At 46.7% G+C, this 20,131-nt stretch overlaps 1 protein-coding gene across 3 annotated transcripts in view; it reads right to left on the bottom strand.

Annotated features, from left to right (window-relative positions):
- The window catches only part of PTPRM (protein tyrosine phosphatase receptor type M), a 743,754-nt gene that overhangs the window by 21,288 nt on the left and 702,335 nt on the right, over positions 1-20,131 (bottom strand). For 2 of the 3 annotated variants that reach the window (XM_024763901.1, XM_024763903.1), the window contains 7 exons: positions 10,160-10,276; positions 9,401-9,451; positions 5,158-5,312; positions 4,787-4,922; positions 2,671-2,820; positions 1,803-1,976; positions 676-807 (listed from right to left, as the gene is read on the bottom strand). In XM_024763901.1, the coding sequence (XP_024619669.1) occupies positions 676-807; positions 1,803-1,976; positions 2,671-2,820; positions 4,787-4,922; positions 5,158-5,312; positions 9,401-9,451; positions 10,160-10,276 (915 nt within the window). The remainder of the gene's footprint in view (positions 1-675; positions 808-1,802; positions 1,977-2,670; positions 2,821-4,786; positions 4,923-5,157; positions 5,313-9,400; positions 9,452-10,159; positions 10,277-20,131) is intronic. The other variant, XM_024763902.1, reaches the window with a different exon arrangement.

Below are 20,131 nucleotides of genomic sequence, written 5' to 3'. Positions count from 1 at the left end.
CTCTGACTCTGCCCATTACCTTGTATCTCCCTCTGGTCACTATTTCTTTTCCTTTTTTTAAAAAAAATTAATTTATTTTATTTATTTTTGGCTGCGTTGGGTCTTCATTGCTGCGCGCTGGCTTTCTCTAGTTGCGGTGAGCAGGGGCTACTCTTCGTTGATGTGCACAGGCTTCTCATTGCGGTGGCTTCTCTTGTTGTGGAGCACAGGATCTAGGCACGCAGGCTTCAGTAGTTGTGGCTCATGGGCTCAGTAGTTGTGGCTCGTGGGCTCTAGAGCGCAGGTTCGGTAGTTCTGGCACACGGGCTTAGTTGCTCCGCGGCATGTGGGACCAGGGTTCAAACCCATGTCCCCTGCATTGGCAGGTGGATTCTTAACCACTGCGCCACCAGGGAAGCCCATCTGGTCACTATTTCTATCCCTCGGTAACAGCCCAGTTTCTGACCCTGTCTCGCCCTGTCACTCCCACCATCTCTTTTGGTTTCAGACTATTTTCTGCGCCCACCCCTAATCCCATCTGGTTTTTAACACCGGTTTTTAGCATCTCCGGTTCTCCGTCCTTGCCTGGCGTTTGTGACCTGCCAACGGGGGACTGAACTTCTCCATGTGCAAACAAAGCAAACACAGATTTGACCCCGTGCACGGGCCCTGATGGCCATAAATCTTGAGTCTCACCTGGGCCGGATCCACATCATTCAGCATAACTACAGACGTGCAGTGATAATCCAGGACCAGCCTCCAGAAGTCTTTCACTGTGTTTGGCAAAGGATGCTGGGTGACTATAAAAGCCGAGGGCTGTTTATAGCTCTGCAAACACAAACAAGAAAGATCCAAATATACCCAGGAAAATGTAACAGGAGGAAGCTAAGTTATTTTGTACACATGGGAGTTTGTGACATAAAACACTGAATGTATTTAACAATTGTTGAATTCTGTCACCATTGTCAATGCCAAAACAGACCAAATATAGACTCATCTGCAGAATAATAATGATAAAATAATCTCACTTTGATACTAAGAAAACTTAATCAGTATTTCATAATTTTTTTGGTATTTCTGGTAGAAAGGCAACGTTGGCCCTATACATAACTATTTTAATGGAGAAAATTTAACTTTACTTTAAAATATGCATAATTAAAATAGTTCTGTTTTTCCTAAAATCTGTTTGCTTGTCATTTAAATGTGTGATGGTGTTACTTATTCCTGCCATCAAAGGACACACATGCTTTTTACAGCTCTGCAGAGCTTCAAACAAGTTTAAATGCGCTTTTACTGATATCACACCAATAGAATTAAAATTTCCATATTAGCACTGAAAATACCCGTTCACTTTGCCCATCAACTGAACAGCAAATGTTCATTCAGTTAGAAGTAAACAGACAGACAGGAAGTAATGAGTTGTGTACTATCTGTGCTGACAGGCAATTTTCCCCCCATGTTAATTACCGCCCAAATGAGGAGGAATGGCAACTAAAATAATGCTGCAAAAACCATATTATCCCACTTCGCTGCTTTCGTGACTTAATAGCTGTCTCTTGCTCTCCGGCCAGGAGGTTAAAAATTGAAGCTCAGAGAGTAACCGAGACATCTTTCATTTATCAATCGCCTGGACTGGGGCTCTCAGAGAGACTAAGAACATTGGTCCTCACACAGAAACAGATACGGAATCTGAAATGCACTTTGTTGCAAATACGGTTTACATCTTAAAAAAAAAACAAGGGCAGAGGAGTCAGGAGGTAACACAGGCACTGTCCCTGGAGGACCATCCCCCCACACCCTGCCTAGGGGGCGAGGGGGCTCACGTCCATGAGGGCGGCATTGATGTAGTTGCTGCTCTCGCCATCGAGGGTGATGAGGAAAGGCAGGCAGCGGTCAGGGGGCAGGATGTCCATGCAGCGGTTCTTCTCGTGGTTCCGGGGCAGAAGCGCGATGCTGCAGTCCTCCACGCGCAGGGTCGGTGTCACCATGTTCAGGGTCTAGAGGACAGAGGACACACACTTGGGAAGAGAACCTGTCTCAGACCTCGGGAGACCCACGTTTCCTGCAGCTGATGTCCCCCTCCTCCCCGAACCCCACTGACACAGTTGGATTTTTATTTCTCTTTACGCTCCTTGGACTTGGTCCACAGACAGTGCCCATCAGACATAAGGACCACCATGGGTGTGCAGGATTACGTGCCGTCGAGTCCGACTAGGGCTGGACATCTGGGCGCTTGGGGGTAAGAGGCTGGTGGAGATCGGCCGAGTCAGGTGCATTTAGACCCAACGTGAATATGAGGAACTGCACGAAGAACTCTTGCCCGGCAAGCACCCTGAATGTACATTGCTTGGTCCGGCTGCACCTGTGTTACACTGTGGGACAGTGTGGTGTCTGCCTGCTAAGGGGGGGCCTGGCTCTGCTAGACCAGTGGTTCTCAACGCGGGGACACTGGCAATGTCTGCACATGATCTGGTTGTCAGAACAGTGTGGTGGAGGCCTCTTGGCATCCAGTGGGTAGGGGCCAGGGATGCTGCTAAACATCCCCCATGGCAATGGATGATCGAGTCCCCAGCGTCAACAGTGCCGAGGCTAAGAAACCCTGTGTTGGCTCATGGGTTCAGGAGCCGACTCTGAGATCCTTCTTAAGGAGCAAGGCCACAGCCGGCCACCTGTCCCTTTAGCATGACTTACCCGGAATTCCTCTTTAATCTGGCTTGAATTTGTCTGTGGATCCAGCTTGTTCATGTCATAATAGAGAGACCTGACTTGGGAAGCAGGGACCGAGGTGTCCCCACAAAGACAGGCTTCCAGGATGGCATCGTGGATGAACACGTACTGCTCCTGGCGAAGCAGACGGGACTCGTTAGTAGTAGAGAAACCAAGGTAACCAGAAAGAACTAGAGAAGGAGGGAACGCAGCCCCACACAGACAGGAAAACAGAACAATGGTCCACCCATCACAGACAACGCCCTCCCACCAGAGAGAAAGCAGGGGAGAGGACCTGACCACTAGGAGGGGCTTATTCCAGGACCAGTAATCCTGTTCCCTAACGGGACGGCGGGCACATTGGTGACTGGCCATGTGCGGCGTACAGTATAGTGGGAGGAAGAGATAAACAGGGGCTCAATGCAGAAGCCGTAAACAGATCGATGAAAACCACTCAGACGCTGATAAATCCCAGAGCAAGCACTGTCATGTGGGAGTGACTGGAGCTACACTGTCTCTGCAATTCTGATCCCACGAGTTTGGAACTCAGTATTTCAGATGAGGAAATAGCAGAATCTTACCTACATATAATGAAAAGAGGAATGTGCTAACCAAATTAATAGTGCAAAGAAAGGTCCAGGGAAACTTGACATCACTATGAAAAATCAACAGTTCTGAGCACTCAGAGCTACTTACTTTGAAACATTAATTAATGCGATGATTACGAAAGTCCTTATGTGTCCAGGGAAGAGCTCTCGTGTGTACGTATAAGCCTGCGGTTTAAAAACCAACCCTCTAATTCTGAATTGGCCCTGGCTTTCCCTACAGTTAATTAGTAAAGTGTTAGCATATTTATTATTGCTCTCCAATTACATGAAATGCAAAAGAGGCCCATTACTTTTTACTTTAATTTCTATAAATAACTTGAATTCTTAATTCTTGAAAACAGCCCAGTCCTATTAAACAACATCTCAGAAATGGATTGAGTGAGAAAAAGGGGGGCTTCCCTGGTGGCGCAGTGGTTGAGAGTCCGCCTGCCGATGCAGGGGACACGGGTTCATGCCCCGGTCCGGGAAGATCCCATATGCCACAGAGCGGCTGGGCCTGTGAGCCATGGCCGCTGAGCCTGCGCATCTGGAGTCTGTGCTCCGCAACGGGAGAGGCCGCAACAGTGAGAGGCCCGCATGCCGCAAAAAAGAAAAAAAAAAAAGAAAAAGGGGATGTGGTGACATTTGATCAACTGTTAAGTACATTGAAAATACATTATGATCATTATTATCTTTAAAACAAAAACTCTGTTCTAAAGAAAAAAGACCATGGAAGCAGCATTTACAGTTTCTGTTATTCTTCTCTGTTAGTTAAAAAATGAAATTAGGTTTCCCAGTGGCTTTTGTAAACTTTAATGCACAACCTAAATGAAAGGGAGTCTTATTCTACTTCATGAATCATTTTCCAGGTGGTGGGTGTAATGCCTACTTAAAAGGATCAAATAGTAGTAAAAATGTAAATTTCCTAGGAGCAGGATGGAATACTTTTTCTCAAATACTTAAAGTCCTGATACACCTTGAGTTCTAACTTATAGAAGTACTAGTCCGTATAGAGCACTTCCAGAAAATGGGCGAATTCCCATGATACCAGGCCACTGGACGGAACTTTTAAGGACAGTAGGAAGAGAACGAAATGCACAGAGATTACCCTTAAAGGTTACTTGGCAAATGCCTGGCTATTCTCAGGAGTGGTCTCGCTCTGGTTACCAGCTAGTTTAAAAGACACAGTAAAAAGAAATGGTATTGAATCCCCGAATGCTTAAACGTAGAGCCTCGACTGGACCCTGGACACAGAAGTAAGGGGAAAGTTAGGCTCAGATTCTGTTACCTGGGAGACTCGTGGCCTTTTCTGTGTGTTTATGAAAGAAAAAGAAAAGGAAAGAAGGAGGGAGGGAGGGAAAGAAGGATGGCCAGGTGCTTCACTTTTTCTCCTGGGGGTTCTGAAGACAGAACTGCTGGCTCTTCTCTCCCCTTGCCCTGGGAGGTGAGGTGCAGGGCAGGCACTGGGGTCAGAGCCCGAGGGAGGGCAGGCGGGCGGTCGGGAGCTGCTGTACCTCGGTCTGCACCATGTTCACCCTCCGAGACCGCAGCTCCCGGACGCAGTTGTAGATGTCCACCACCCCTTCTCTCTCGGCCATGTCCAGCATGATGTCGATGACAATGAAACAGCCGGTCCTCCCTGCACCGGCGCTGCACAGAGAGAGGGCTCAGTCAGTGGAGGAGAAAGAACTTCTGTGCTCCTGCTTCTGCTTAGATTTTTATTGCGGTGAAACTCACATAACACGCAATGACCATCGTAAAGTGCACAACTCAGTGGCACCTGGCGCCTTCGCATCCATCGAGTTTCCAAACGTTTCCATCACCCCAAGGAGACCCGCACCCACTGCTCCCCGTGCTTCCTTTTGGAGCCTCGGGCCCCCCTCACCTGCAATGCACCACCAACGGGCCTGCGTTGGGCGGGCTCTTGGATTTCACCTGCCGGACGAATCCTAGCAGCCCGGTGGCGTGGTAGGGGACGCCGTGGTCCGGCCAGCCCGTGAAGTGAAACTGTCTGATCTCGCGTATTTCATGAACACCTCGCTGCCAGGGGTCGGTCAGCACAGTGCAGGAAGAGAACAAAGGAGAACAAACGGTGAGGGGCCAGGAGGGCGCCAAGGACCCCTAAGCAGTCAGGGAGCCCCGGGGCTGGGAAAGTGAGCTGCTGGGAAGAGGGTCATTCTTAGGTGCAATACGGGCTTTGAAAGCCTCCTCACAGGGAGGAAGATCTTCGTGGGGGTGAAAGGGGAGGGGATGTTTGGGGAAAACGCTAATTAACAGGTGCAATGGCAGCAAATGGGTGTGTTGCTGGGATTCCTTGAGGCTTCTTTCTACACCTGTTAACGCAGGCTCTGTTAACAGTCTGTGTGTCACTTAGATCCTACGGTGTGAGGAGCGAGTCCACAGAGGACGCACAGAACGGGGACGGGAAGGAACTAAGGGGTATCTGTGCGCTCAAGACCAGCTGCTGAGATGCAGACCCCTGGTGAGCTCTTCCGTGTTCCGGTGCTGTTTGCACCAGGCACTTGGGCTGTGCACACGCTGAGGATGTGCAGAAAGGCCACTGGAAGAAGGACCACTTTCCAACCTGACAGCACAGAGAACCACTTTTCACTGGCAACTTGAGTTTGTTAGGTTTCTCTCTTTAATTGGGGTAAACATTTAATCCATTCATCTGATCACCAACAGTCAGACGCAAACGCAATGCTTCAGGCCTGACTCCAGGGGCTGGGGCTGCAGAGACATGGAGATGGTGTCTCCTGCCTTCAGCGGTCAGCCTGTGGGAAACGGGCATGTCGAGATTATAAACCATGGAAATCCAGAGGTATTTTTGCTGGAATTCTATGTTAGACCAGTAACCTGAAGAGAGAGGGTGGTCCGCCATAGAACCGAAGGGAAGGCACAAGGAAACAGACTTCAAGTGTTTTTAGTTTTTTTAACATTTCCTCTTGTTTTGAGAATAACTAAGTTGATTTATATCCATCTTTTTTTTTTTTTTCTTTTTCTAACTATGAGCCTATGTATTAAGACTGTGTTTCAAAACAGGAGTCTACTTTTTTTTTTTTTTTTGCGGTACGCGGGCCTCTTACTGTTGTGGCCTCTCCTGTTGCAGAGCACAGGCTCCGGATGCACAGGCTCAGCGGCCATGGCTCACGGGCCCAGCCGCTCCGCAGCATGTGGGATCTTCCCGGACCGGGGCATGAGCCCGTGTCCCCTGCGTCGGCAGGCGGACTCTCAACCAGTGCGCCACCAGGGAAGCCCAGGAGTCTACTTCGAAAACAACAATTACTTCCAGAATCAAGGCTGGAGGTAACCTGAGATCAGACTTGACTTTCCCCCTTCTCTCTTGCCAGCACCGTTTCCTGGACACCATTTCTCCATTGGCCTTGGGTTTGGTTTTATCGTCTTAACATTAAACACCCAGGAACCTTGTCACTTTCACCAGTAGCCGCTGTTCACGCAGAGGTAGCCAGGAAGAAATTCGGAATTTTTATGTGCTTCGAAAGACTAGAAGAGGCAAACAATGATAGGTTTTCAAATTAAGACTTGTTTGCCATCAGGGCATTCATTTGTCTTGGTTTAATAACCCACAAGTGCTGAAGCTTTATTTCTCTTTGAAAATCATGCTATTCTTTAGTGGGGTTGAAGCATTAAGGAATTAAGCTGTCAGGGAGTCACAAAGGAAAATGAACATTGTCATCTGCTAAATATGCTCTGTGACCCCAGAGCAAGATTACTGGTGGTTAGGAGCCCACACTTTCTAACACTGAAACCATGGTAACATTTGGCTAAAGCCTCCATCAGAAGACACATGGTGAGCCTCTAAACCCTGAGAGCTCCCCTGGCTTTACACAGGACGACAGGGCAGGGCAGGGGTGGTCCCAGGAAGTGGGAAAGCCTATAATAAAGATTCATTCATTCCAAAGAGGACAAAAGGGCATTTATGTCTCCCGTACACTGTTGTTTTTAATTTTAATTTTTTGAGCACTTCCCTTTCTGGCTTTGCTAGATTTCAGAGCCAGCATCCCCAGAACCCGAACTCCATCCAACACGGGCTGGGCGCCCAACTGATCTAAGACTCGTTTTCTCAGCAGCGTAAATGTCAGTGTCTGGGATGCAGCAAACCTTTTCCCAAAATAAACCTCCACCCTCTAATGTGTTCACTACTGACAAGATGAGCAACGGAACTGGCTTCTGAGTCGCCTCTCACTCTTGTTCATGGACGTGGCAGTTTCTTTCTTCACTGTTTTGTAATACAGGGGGGGAAAATCATAGATGTGATCAGTGATCACAGTCCAAAATATTTCCCAACTGGATATCAAGTATATCTTTTGTTCATTTTTCATTAACAAGATTTAATGCTAAAATAAATGAGTATCGTATTATACTTAATAAGTATTAATGCTATATGTTGGGTTGGCCAAAAAGTTCGTTCGGGATTTCCCGTAACATCTTCCGGGACGAACCCGAACGAACTTTCTGGCCAGCCCAGTAAAAGCGAGGTATGCATTTCCTTTTCCTTGTAATAGCTGGGAAGGAAGACCCCCCACGACAAACACTAGTGCTTAGCCCAGAGCGGGCGCTTGATAAATACGTGTGGATGGATGAATCCCCAGGCACATGCTCTGTCTTGCAGATTCAGGACCATATCCCTGCCTCTCTGAGCCCCAGGCACCTCCTAGGCAGAGAGAACTTGGTGTCCATCGCTGGCTTCCTTTCTGCCAGCTGTGGCAGGGGTAGAGTCACCTAGATCCACAGAAACCTTTCAGCTGTCTTCCTCCTGCCACGATGGGCACTTTGTTATTTAAAAGCTGTTCAGCTTTTGGAGTCACCAGCTACAGGGGAAAGGAAGGATGACCGTCCCATGCAAAACAGGAACTGACCAGTTTCAGGCTACAAACCGGCCTGCTTGTTTGCAGAACGGAGCCCAAACCCATTTTTCACCTTTAGGTCCCCTGATGCGAATACTCTCAAAATAGAATCCGAATTGGAGGACTCTCAAAGTATACACTTCACTTGGCTGTTTTATTTTTTTTTTTAAGTTTCCTTTCTAATGAGGAAGTTTAAAACCTACAAGAAGTGCTCCACAGACGTACTAATGATTTGTTTTCCTCAGAGATTCCAATTGCCCCGTTAGAAAATCCGGCAACATGTCATTTTGATTTCCCCAAACGCTCTAACAAGCTCCTCATGCTTTCCTTCCTCCCACTACCTCTTTGCTGCTCGCCTGAGGACTAAATAACTGGGTATTTCAGGAACATTTCTGTGCAGCTGGGGATGTAGCCGAGAACACTAAGAGGTTAAAAAAAGGCTAAAAAGACAAACAAATCCTTCCTTTAGCCACAGAGATGCATTTTCAGCTTATTAGAGAGCTGACTATTGTTCAAAGAACTCTATGTTTAAGTGACGGCTTTTGGATGCTTTTTTTTGTTTTAAAGAAGAAAATATTCTGGGTCTTTTATCACTATCTGTTTCAATGCAGTTATTCATGAGGGCTCTTGCCAAGAGCCATACAAAAATCCTCCATATGTTTTTTTTTTTCCCCCCAATCCTGCCTAAGAAGGGAAAAACCCGACATCAAAGGGTGAGGTTCAGAACTTGAAGAATTGAGTCAGCCAGAACTCCACGTTGTTTGAAGTCTCTAAGCCTCCTGCCTGCTTATTAAAAAAGACAGGCTGAGGGAAAAAAAAAAAAGCTAAATAGTTTGAGAAACAGATTAAAATAAATGAAAGTCTCTTCAGCCTTGTGATTGTATGACAAATAGGGATTTGAAAACCTGGAGAGGTAGTTGAAAAAATCAGGGTAAATGAGCCAGTAAGCAAACGCTGCAATTTCCTCATTTCCTAAAACTGGTCTTGTTAATCCAGAAAGTACATTGAGATGCAGTGAGAAGTAGGGGGGAGGGCTGGGAGCCAACCGCCCTGGTCCACTTACAACCCGGGGCCTGCAAGGGCACCCGCCACTGGTAAATTCACGCCGGCATCGCCACATCCAGTGTAAGGCTCAGCCGTGGACAGAAGCCGGGGGACCTCAGAGACAAAACCTTGGGTCCCCTTCTTCGAAGGCAAGGTGAGGACAGGAAGGCAGAGCGTTTGCCAGCCACATCACCTCCACTACCCCCCACAGCCTACCTGTGACACTTCTCTGGATGGACTGCAGTTTGCTTCGCTTCCGGCCCCTCCCTATGTCAGCAGAAAGAGGGGGAGTAAGGAGATTCCCCGTTACGCCCTGTGGAGAAGGCACAGAGCAGCAGTCCCATCCATGCATGTGGGATGAGGCCGTGGGACAGAGCACAGCATTCAGGACCCCACGCCCGCAGGGCCCGAGGGCTGAAACCAGCATGGGAGTGAATGGATGGAAGCGCTGGTTCATGCAAGAGCGTCCCAGGTCTACTTATGTGTGTTTCCAGGTAGAAGCTTCCACCTGGAAAATCCATCAGTCCATATTAAACCATAGGCTGGAAAAGCCTCAAGGAGGTGGAGGGGATCCAGGAGGAGTTAGGACCTGTGTCTCCACACCGATACGAACTCAACACTGGGAAACCCACATGGACATACAGCATGAAGGACATTTATTGAGCTGCCTCTGAACAAGGACAGAGAGATGAGCTGAGCAATATCAATCAGGTTAAAAAGAGAAAGGAAGTAGACAGCTAGCTGTATCTTTTGGTTTAGTTGCAAAACACAGATTTTCATGAAATGGGAATGATTTGCTTCAAAGACAGAACTGAGCTATTACAGAATCACAGGGCAAGATGCAATCTTGAGAAATCACTGGATAGAGCCTACCTGCATTCAGGTGTGACCACGTATGAATTATCCCAGATAACTTAATGAGGCTGGTATCACTAATGTCTGACCAAAGCTTTTCAAAGCAGTGTGAAAACTTACCTTTTCAACAGCAAATGTTCTTATCACATATTCTGCCAGTAGCTCTGTTTCTATTAGGGTGACTTTAATGTCTTTGTAGATCTCTGTGTCATCTGGCCAGTATTTGCAGCATTTGACCTTTAGAAAACACAAAGGAAATGAAGATTTAGGGTTTTTTTTTTTTGGAGTTCTCCAAATGACGGGTCACAGTACAATTTATAGGATACAATTTGCACACAAAATCAGTACAGCTTAACCTTTATTTTTTTAGATCACCTATATATTTTTTTCTCTCCCCAGAATAAAACACAATTTGAGTTATGGGAGGAATAAAACCTAGGAAAATGGTCTAAAGTTAACAAATTGTATTTATACTACAAACATCTCAGTTACAGTAACCATTCATTTCCTGTCTATCTCTACTCAGGAATGGCCTGGAAAAATAAACTATGAAAGTTAGCTTGCAGTATTTTAGCTCCTCTGAACTTTAAATTTCTTCTAGTTTCAGGAACTGATCGAACATTTTTGAGGAGGACTGAGCAGGAAATCAGAGCCCAAAGTAAAGATTAGAGTTTTTTTTTTTTTTTCCTGAAGAAGGTAGTAGCTATGTGTTTTTCCCAAGTTAGAATTACAGATTCATTTTAGTATAAGTAAATTCAATACACAAAACCCGGTGAACTCCCTATGTTAATGACTAAGATTTCCTCAGTCACCCAGGCACAAAACCTGGCAATCCTTCTCCAAAACCCAACCAACGGCCAAGTCTAAGAAGCTTTTGAAATATCTCTCAAATATGTTTTCCAAAGTTTTATTCCCTCTGCCACCATCTTCAGGCTCTGGTAACTTCCTGCATCCCCTCCACACCAGTAGCTGCAAAAACCCTTCCAAGTGCGATCCCAATGGCACTGACTTGCTCTGCTCAGTAAACATCCATTTCCAACCACTGCCCGTGAAATTAAGTAGAAATTAACTTTGGCCTGGCAGGTAAAGATCTTTTTTGTATTTGGATACAACTAGCATCTTCATCCTTTTTTTTTTTTTTCACTGCTCTCCTTTCTAACCACATATATTTTATGTTCAGAGACAAGCGGTTTGCCTGATCCCCAAGCAGACCTCATGGTCCAGACTCCTACACATGCCATTCCTTCTGTTCAGGATGCTCTCCTCCCACTCAGATATTTTATCTAGCTGAACATTTTATCCGTTCTTCAAAGAATGTCTCAAATGCTACAGCCCTTCAAAGTCTTTTCTCCATGGATGCTCTCTGTTGGTGCTCTGATAAGATGTGCCAGTTCTGCTAGTATGACACCCTTCTGACACCGCGTTATACCTGCTTATTACCTGCCAGCATGCAAAGGGCTTTCAATTGCTTATTTCTGCACACCCAGCAAATCCGGTATGTGTCCCATACACAGAAAATATGCAATAGGTACATGTAAAACTGAATTTCATGGAGACAAGCATAGGATCATTATAGGAAGGACAATCCCACGTTGGGAAAATTGATAAAAAGAAATATGGACTGGGGTGGCCTTTCCCAGAATGCCAAACACCTTGGTACACCCGTGTTTCTGGTGTGGTGCAGGCTGGTTGTTTCCTTAGCTGCTTCCTCATGAAACTTTCTGGCGGCCAATTCAGTGCCGTTCTAGATCAGCCTTATCGCCTTTACTTGGGAAGATGTAAGCCAGAAACATCAGGAATTGGAGACACGGTGCAGCACAAGACAAAGATGGTCCCTTGGGGACTTCCCTGGTGGCGCAGTGGTTAAGAATCCGCCTGCCAATGCAGGGGACACGGGTTCGAGCCCTGGTCCGGGAAGATCCCACATGCCGCAGAGCACCTGGGCTCGTGAGCCGCAACTCCTGAGCCTGCGTGTCTGGAGCCTGTGCTCCGCAACAAGAGAAGCCGCGATAGTGAGAGGCCCACGCACTGCAATGAAGAGTGGCCCCCGCCCGCTGCAACTAGAGAAAGCCCTCACACAGAAACAAAGACCCAACGCAGCCAAAAATAAATAAAAAAACAAAACAAAACAAAAAAAACGACGGTCCCTGCCCTCATTAAATTTTTAGCTTCCTAAGGGAATCTTTTTTTTCCCCCTCATGGGAACATTATCTGTGACTTTATAAAGGATAATCATTTATAAATATTTTGACTTATCCATATTTCAAAGATTTATATCATGGATACCTGTGCCAGATCTAAAATATTCCAGAATAACAGAGATCTATAATTTCTCCAGTTCTTTTCCTAGATGTAAAGCGAGTCTGAGCAGATCATGCATATTTGTGATGTCTAATTTGATAACAACCCTAATTTCACTCATAGAATGTCTAATTACTTTCACAATGGTAATTAACAAAGATGCTTATATGGCACGTACCAAAGTCTCCTCTATTTTAGGGGACTTGCTTTTACCTTTTTGTGACTTCAATCATGCAAGCAGAGGGTTGTGGATAGATACAAAACTACGAATAGAGTATATACATGCACTTTTAAAATTAAACAATTCTCAGGAATTTCTTGGCAGTCCAGTGGTTAGGATTCCGCGCTTCCACTGCAGGGGGCACGGGGTTCCATCCCTGGTTGGGGAACTATGATCCCGCATACCATGCGGCCGAAAAGAAAAATTAAACAATTCTCAATGGAATGAACACATAAGTCAAAAATCTGTGTATTTCTCCAAAAATTACAAAGTTAACCTACGTTAACTAGGTATACCTTGTCTAATAAAAGTGCCTTATTAGAATGTGATTGCTGTAGGACATAGTGTATAGTCACCTATTCTTCTCTTTTAGAGTCTTTACCCTCCCCATCCCCAAAGTTTCAGTAACTACGGGTGTGGAGGCTTCAATGCCTGGGAGTCAGGGAAACCAAAAGCCTCTGCAATGTACCAAAGGCTTAGAGCTTCTCTTGGGTACTGTTCTTCCAGTTCTCTTGGGCCAGCTCGGTTCCCAGGGATCTTGACCCTGCCAGGCCCTCCCGCCGGCTCTGCCATCCCCCAACCTCCCGGGTGCAGCTGGGCGCCCCCTGGCGGTGGCGGCAGAAAGCGCCTTCCAGGTGCAGGGGTCGCCAGGGGGTGGCCACATCTAGCTCCCCAGGCTGGCTGCACGTTACTGTGACCTTCGGGGCACCTTGATGTCTCTGTAGCAGTGGTTCTCAAACTTCAGCAGGCGTCAGACGATCCTGGAGGCCTGTGACAAGTGCTGGGCCCCACCCCAGAGTTTCTGATCAGTAGGTCTGGATATGTGTGGTTCCAGAATTTGCATTTAGGACAAGCTCCCAGGTGATGCTGCTGGTCTGCGGACCACACTTTGAGAAGCAAGGATGTAGACGACAGCCTGACTACAGAGGCTGGCTCTCTCCTTAAGGCTGCGGTGAGCCTGGGTGAGTCACTCAGGTTTGCTTAATCTCAGGTTCTTCATCTGCAGGGGGTGGTTTTTGTTCTATCTCAGAGGGCTCTAAGGTTAAGGCAGTGGTTTCCAAATTTGCATGTTAGAATCATTTGGGGGGGTATTAAATTCCAAAGCCTCGGCTACACTCCAGGCCAATTAAATCATCATTTTTAATGCAAATCGAAACCACAATGAGGTATCACCTCACACTGGTCAGAATGGCCACCATCAAAAACTCTACAAACAATAAACGCTGGAGAGGGTGTGGAGAAAACGGAACTCTCCTACACTGTTGGTGGGAATGTAAACTGGGACAGCCACTATGGAGAACAGTATGGAGGTTCCTTAAAAAACTAGAGTTGCCATATGATCTAGCAATCCCACTCCTGGGCATAGATCCAGAGAAAACCATAATTTGAAAAGATACATGCTCCCCAATGTTCATTGCAGCACTATTTACAATAGTCAAGGCAAGAAAGCAACCTAAGTGTCCATCAACAGATGAATGGATAAAGAAGATGTGGTACTTATATACAATGGAATATTACTCAGCCATAAAAAGAACAAAATAACACCATTTGCAGTGACATGGATGGACCTAGAGATTGTCATACTGAGTGAAGTCAGACAGAGAAAGACAAATATCATATGATATCACTTATATGTGGAATCTAAAAAAATGGCACAAATGAACTTATTTACAAAACAGAAATAAAGTCACAAACATAGAAAACAAACTTATGGTTACCGGGGGTAAGGCGGGTGGGGGGATAAATTGGGAGATTGGGATTGACACTACTATATATAAATAGATAACTAATAAGGACCTACTGTATAGCACAGGAAACACTACTCGACACTCTGTAATGGCCTATGTGGGAAAAGAATCTAAAAAAGAGTGGATATATGTATATGTATAACTGATTCACTTTGCTGTATACCTGAAACTAACACAACATTGTAAATCAATTATACTCCAATCAAAATTAATTTAAAAAATCATAATTTCTGGGTAAGACACGGGCATCCGTAATTTCTTACAGCCCCCAGGCGACTCCAAAGTGCAGATGTGTTTGGGACCCACTGGACTGAGTGATAACATCTGCCCTAGAGCAGGTTCATTGTGAGTATCCCCCCCAACCAATGGAAATTCTTAATTTTATTATGATGATAGTTTTGTGGTGATCTGGACTGGAGGTGACCACAGGCAGTCAGAGGGCACAGATCCCCCTGAATGCCTGAAGAGGTGAAGCTGGGTTTCCTGGTGCAGGGAGAGGGGAGAGCAGAGTGTTGAGTGCTGTGCCAGCTCTCTGCTGGGGAAACATATGCAGAAGCCAAGGAAATTCCGGTGTGTTCTCTGTCCCTCTTTCCTGCACACCTATTCGGGGCACTGGTGGGCAAGTCCACTCTCTCACCAGGGGGGTTTGATTAACGCCCAACAGAAACTAGGAAAGGGTGTCCTGACTTGCGGAGGAGAATCACATCCAGTAGAGCCGTGAGGAGCCACAGGGACAGTTTCCAGACAGTTTCCTTTTCCAGATCATCACGAATGCCAGACATAGACTTTCACGCTTGGATTTTGCTTTGGAATCGCTGGGTTCTTGCAACTGTGGCCTCACCAGTGGCTGGCCTGAGGGGAGAGCCAGCAGGGGCCAGGGCCGGTCTCCTTTCCCTTCATTCTCTCCCTGGCTTGTGTCCTGAAAGGAGGAAACGAAGGGCCGGCCCAGGGACCAAGAGTGACTCACTCCAGGGGATGAGCTGGATGGTGGCGGCGGAGAAGCTGTGGACAGGCCCCAAGCACAGGGGTCTTTGGAGGAGGAAGCTCAGGGTCAATTATGCTTCCTTCAGTCTCGCCAGGCCCAGCTTCAGGAACAGATACCGAATAGGAAGGCTTGAAATGACTTTAGCTGCCTGGCCTCTTGGCATGAGTGAGGGTATGAGGGGGAGAGGGGCAGGAAGAACAGAAGCACACTCTGAAAGCATCCTTCTTCTGTACACCTGATCACAGATGGCTAGGTTTCCGTGGATGCTCCTGTATCACCAGCTCTCTGGTTGGCAGGAAGGGGGCTCGGGTAGAACGTGAAGGTCTGCTTCTGTGCTCTGTGCCTGGGCCCAAGGACTCATTTTGCTAAGAAGCCCATGATCACGAAGGGTTAAGCGATTAAATGTCAGCCCTTCAACTGCGGGTACCACTGCACCATCTAATAGACACAACCGACAGGGAGGTGGAAGGCAGGAAAAAGACAAAGGCACTGGTACAAGTTTTGGTTTGTCAAGGGGTTTTCAGCAGACTCTTTCTTTTTCTGAAAGGAGACATCCGAAGAGACAGTGACCACAGTTCTATTAATAGCTGAGTGCGGCTTTGCTGGAGCCGCTGGTTGGCAAGAGCAAAAACACTGCTGGGAAGCACAGTGACCATAAAGGGCCCCAGCCAAGAGCAGCTGCTAACGAGGCTTCCAAGAGAACAGATCTATTGCATACATTTTTTTTTTTTTAACAGAACTCTCACAGCAATGAAAACATTCACTCATTTAAATATCCTGAAAATGCGGATTGCTTTGGTCCCAGCGTGATGAAGTAAGACAGATGTGCGCTGGCTTTTATCTTGTTAACTTGTGGTGTTACAGCCGGTGACGCGTATCCTCTGAGACTCAGTGTTCTCGTGCATAATATGGGATAATAGCACTGGTTTTTTTTTTAAGGGAGATTTTGAAGAGTAAGTGACACAGTCTATATAAAAGTTCTGCATAAGTACCTGGCTTATTGTAGGTTCCTAGCTCCTCCCTCCCAAACCTGCTTCATCTGGGCCCTGGGGCCTCCTTTGGGCAATATCCTTGAAGGCTGTTTCAAAACTGGCACGAAGTCAGGAACTGCTGGAGGTCTGGATAGTGTGAATTTGGAGGAATCACTTCATGGCACCAGCAAATCCCTCTTTCTCACCTTCAGGCTCCTGCCTAAAGTTCCCCCCACAGGGCTTCTGGTTTTCTATCTGGTCTTCCAATAGCATCTATTAATTAATGGACACATAATACTTATAATATGCACAAGGTCATATCCATATCTGTCACATTTGTTTTCATCTGCTGTAAAGAAACATGTGGCCTGAAGCCTCCTGTGGAATTCTAAGTGTCATCTTGCAGAACCCCCGAGAAATGTCTTGCTGCTTTTCTCTCTGACCGCACATGGATGACAAGGGTCCTACCCAGCTAGGTCACAGAGCATCAGCCCTTTGAAGAAACACGTTTACCCAGGCTGCTTGTTCCCCACCTTATTCAATAGACTGGCCTTGACTTTTAGTCATTCCCCAAATTTAAGTCGTCCTGCTAATAGAGGGAGATTTGCCACCATTGAGGACAATGAAAATGTGTGTCACACAGTCTAAAGATTCTGAAAGAAGACATTCAGAAATCTTTGGAGCAATGACAACATATATACTATATATACACATATACATTATATACAACATACATATATGTGTATATATATCATATATTATATATAACATATATAATATACACACATGTGTATACATAATACATACATACACATCTATATATTATATATACATACATATATATATACATCTCCTGAGGTCCATCAGAGGGGACATTTCTTAGAGAGATATCTGACGTATCTTTGAGAAGAAGATTCCATATTTTCTCTCAATGGCAGTCTCCCCATGTATCAGGGTAACAATTTAGATCAGCAGGACTGCAGTCCTCTAAAGTTTTTTAACTGTTGTCTCTGTGTGGGTCACAGAGCCATCCAGGCTAGACCCTACGGGGGTCACCATCATTCCAGTCCTAGAATGATCTGACTACTTGCCCCTCACACTAATTCTGTGGGGCACGAATTATCCCTATTTATATCCATCATCTGAAGTGGAGAGGCTGAGGCAGACTGGGGAGCATTGAGGGCTCCCCACCATGGCTGCAGTGTCGTGATGCCTCTGTCTGTGCTCAGGGCAGCGGTGTCCAGACTGTCCTCCCGTCCAGACAGCCCCAAAGGCCATGATGAGCAGAGACTAGGCCCGGCACGGCTGGGGCACTGAGAGGAGACAGGAATGAGTCTAACGCTGGTGAAGGGGCTGGTGTGGAAATAACCGACCTGACCCAGGGCAGAAGGAGGCAGCTCAGTGGTCACAGCACATCCCCCAGAGCCTCGCTGTCTGGGTTCAAAGCGTGGCCCCACTAATGAGCTGTGTGACCTCAGGCACGTCACTTAACCTCTCAGTGCCTCCATTTTTCAGTTGTAAGATGGGGATAATAATAATGGTTTTAGAAAGATTAACTACATTCTTGCTTGTAAAGCTCTTAGATCATGCTTGGCAGCAGTAAAATTAGCAAAACAAAAACTGCTATTGGAAGGTAGAAAGAAGAACGTTAAATCTAAAGGAAGAGACCCAAAGCTTCACAAGGGAGACCACGTGACAGATGAGACCAGAAAGATGAAGTGCAGGTTCCCAGGGTGGTGGAAGGGGGAGGGCACTGTGGATTGACGAAGTTGGCGGGGGGCATCTCCGGGAGTAGTCCGGAGTCCCTGATGGGGGGACGGGGTGGGGGGGCTGGAGGGATGGGATTCTCCCGACCTCGGTAGGAGGCAGTCCCTGTTGCATGGTTTCCAGCTGCTTCTGACACTATCCTGGTGGACCTTCCTGGTGCTGTGTTTTAAAATAAGAGGAACAGTCTTGGGGTAGAAAGTGTGTGTTCGAAAAGTGGGGGGGCACGCAGGACATGGATTTCTGTACGACCCACATTTGTAAAGGGCACTCGTTCCTTTTTGTGAGTGTACACAACCCCTGGAACCACCGTGCGGCTCCGTGCAGCCGAGCCAGCTGCCCTGCCAGCTGGGCTGCTAGGTGCCACGGACACACTGGATGCTGGGATGTGTGTGTGAGTGTATGCGTGTGGGCTGGGAGCAGTCGATCGCCTGGGTATGTGTGTCAGGCACCTCCGTTACCAGCTGCTGAGCAGACGCTGCACACCACGACGGATACACCTGTGGCTCCTTAGAGCAGGTGAGCTCAGGGACTGTGCCTTCCACATCCCCCAGGTTTCCAGGATGTGACCTCTCTGGCTTATTTAGTTACAGACCTGGAAATGTTCTTTAAACGCCACACACACAACACAGGCGGACATTCTTCTTGGTAGGGGGGTAACATTTTACTTTTAAGGACCACTGATAAAGAAGGTTCTCTTAAAAACTCGCATTTAGTGATGGTGCAGTGTGGTGTGGCAGGAGAGGCCTGGTGGGCACGCAGGAGGGCTCGAGGCTGATTCTAGCTGTGTGACCTTGTGCAGGTCACAGACCCTTTTTGGTCCTCAGCACCCTATGTGCAAAAAAAGAGGACAGTAGACCACATGGCTATTAAAATTATTCCAGGTCTGGGAAGTCGATTTCATGACTCTAGAATGAGGCTCTTTGGAAGCCATATAGCTTAGTGCGCAGGAGGGAGGTTCTGCAGTTCCAGTCACAGGCTGCCAGTTACTAGCTGCATGACCTTGGAGTAATTTCTTAACCTCTGGGAGCTTCAGTGTATTATCTGGGAAGTGGAGATAACAATAGCGCTCACATCACAGAGTCACTGCGAGGTCTGAAGACCCATCGCATCAGAGAATGTCCACTGGCTGCCATCTTTGCTTCATGTCAGCATCTCTATTACTAAGAAGGGAACAGCTCACGGTGCAGAGCACCAGGTGCTCTACTGATTATAAGAGCTCACACTTGATGGTCTCTACCAGGATGAGAGAGACAATGAACTTGAGTTTCAGAAACACGAATCTGGGCTAAATCCCTTGAGGTAGTCTGAGGTGCAGACTTGTCCCAGTTCATCTTTTGGGGGGAGGTAAATGGCTCCAGGGGTCAGAAGCAAAAAAGAGGAACTTAGAAAAGGCCCCGGCCTCCCTGGGTCTCAATATCCTCACCTGTTCTATAACCCTCTTCCCTAGATTATCACGGGAACTGCTAAACACAGCAAAGACGTCGAAGAATATAGTGACACAAATAGATGACCTGCTTAATTGTTGACTGAACCTCATATAAAGAGTCCTGGGTTTGGGATGTATGTGATTCAACCAGTTGAATGGATTGAAACTCCTACAAATTCACTCTTGATATTGGATTCTCCACCCAACAACATCAGAAAAGAATCTATCTTTGGTGAGGTGATGACTGTACCATCCTTTTCTAGAACAAAGGACTTCTCTGTCCAGGATTTTCAGTGATAAGGCTCTGTTTCTATCTCAAAAGTAGACAGTCTGAAGCTAAAAGAGGTGAACCCAATGTCGGCTTTTGAAATATCTATTTCCTCCCATACTCTTCATATTTATTCCCTTCTGTGGGCTAATTCTCCACTATATGTCACGGTTCCCGTCAGCTCTTTCCTTTCAGACTCTATCTCTTTTTACTTCCCAGTGAGTAATCCAGTGAAAGCCCTACTAGTTAACTCATCTCCTGGCTATGAGGTCAGTCTACTTCTGTAATCCAGCAGCACCTCTGCAATTTTCAAATAATTACCCAAGTGCATATTCCTTAATCCTGAGGTTTACAGGATGAGGAAGCAATGTAGTCCACACCTTCTTGTCAGGTGTGAAGGGGGTTC

Source organism: Neophocaena asiaeorientalis, unplaced genomic scaffold (assembly GCF_003031525.2).
Source record: "Neophocaena asiaeorientalis asiaeorientalis breed wild unplaced genomic scaffold, Neophocaena_asiaeorientalis_V1.1 scaffold110, whole genome shotgun sequence".
In the NCBI taxonomy this organism is placed as follows: domain Eukaryota; kingdom Metazoa; phylum Chordata; class Mammalia; order Artiodactyla; family Phocoenidae; genus Neophocaena; species Neophocaena asiaeorientalis.
This window is presented reverse-complemented; position numbering and strand designations above follow the sequence as displayed.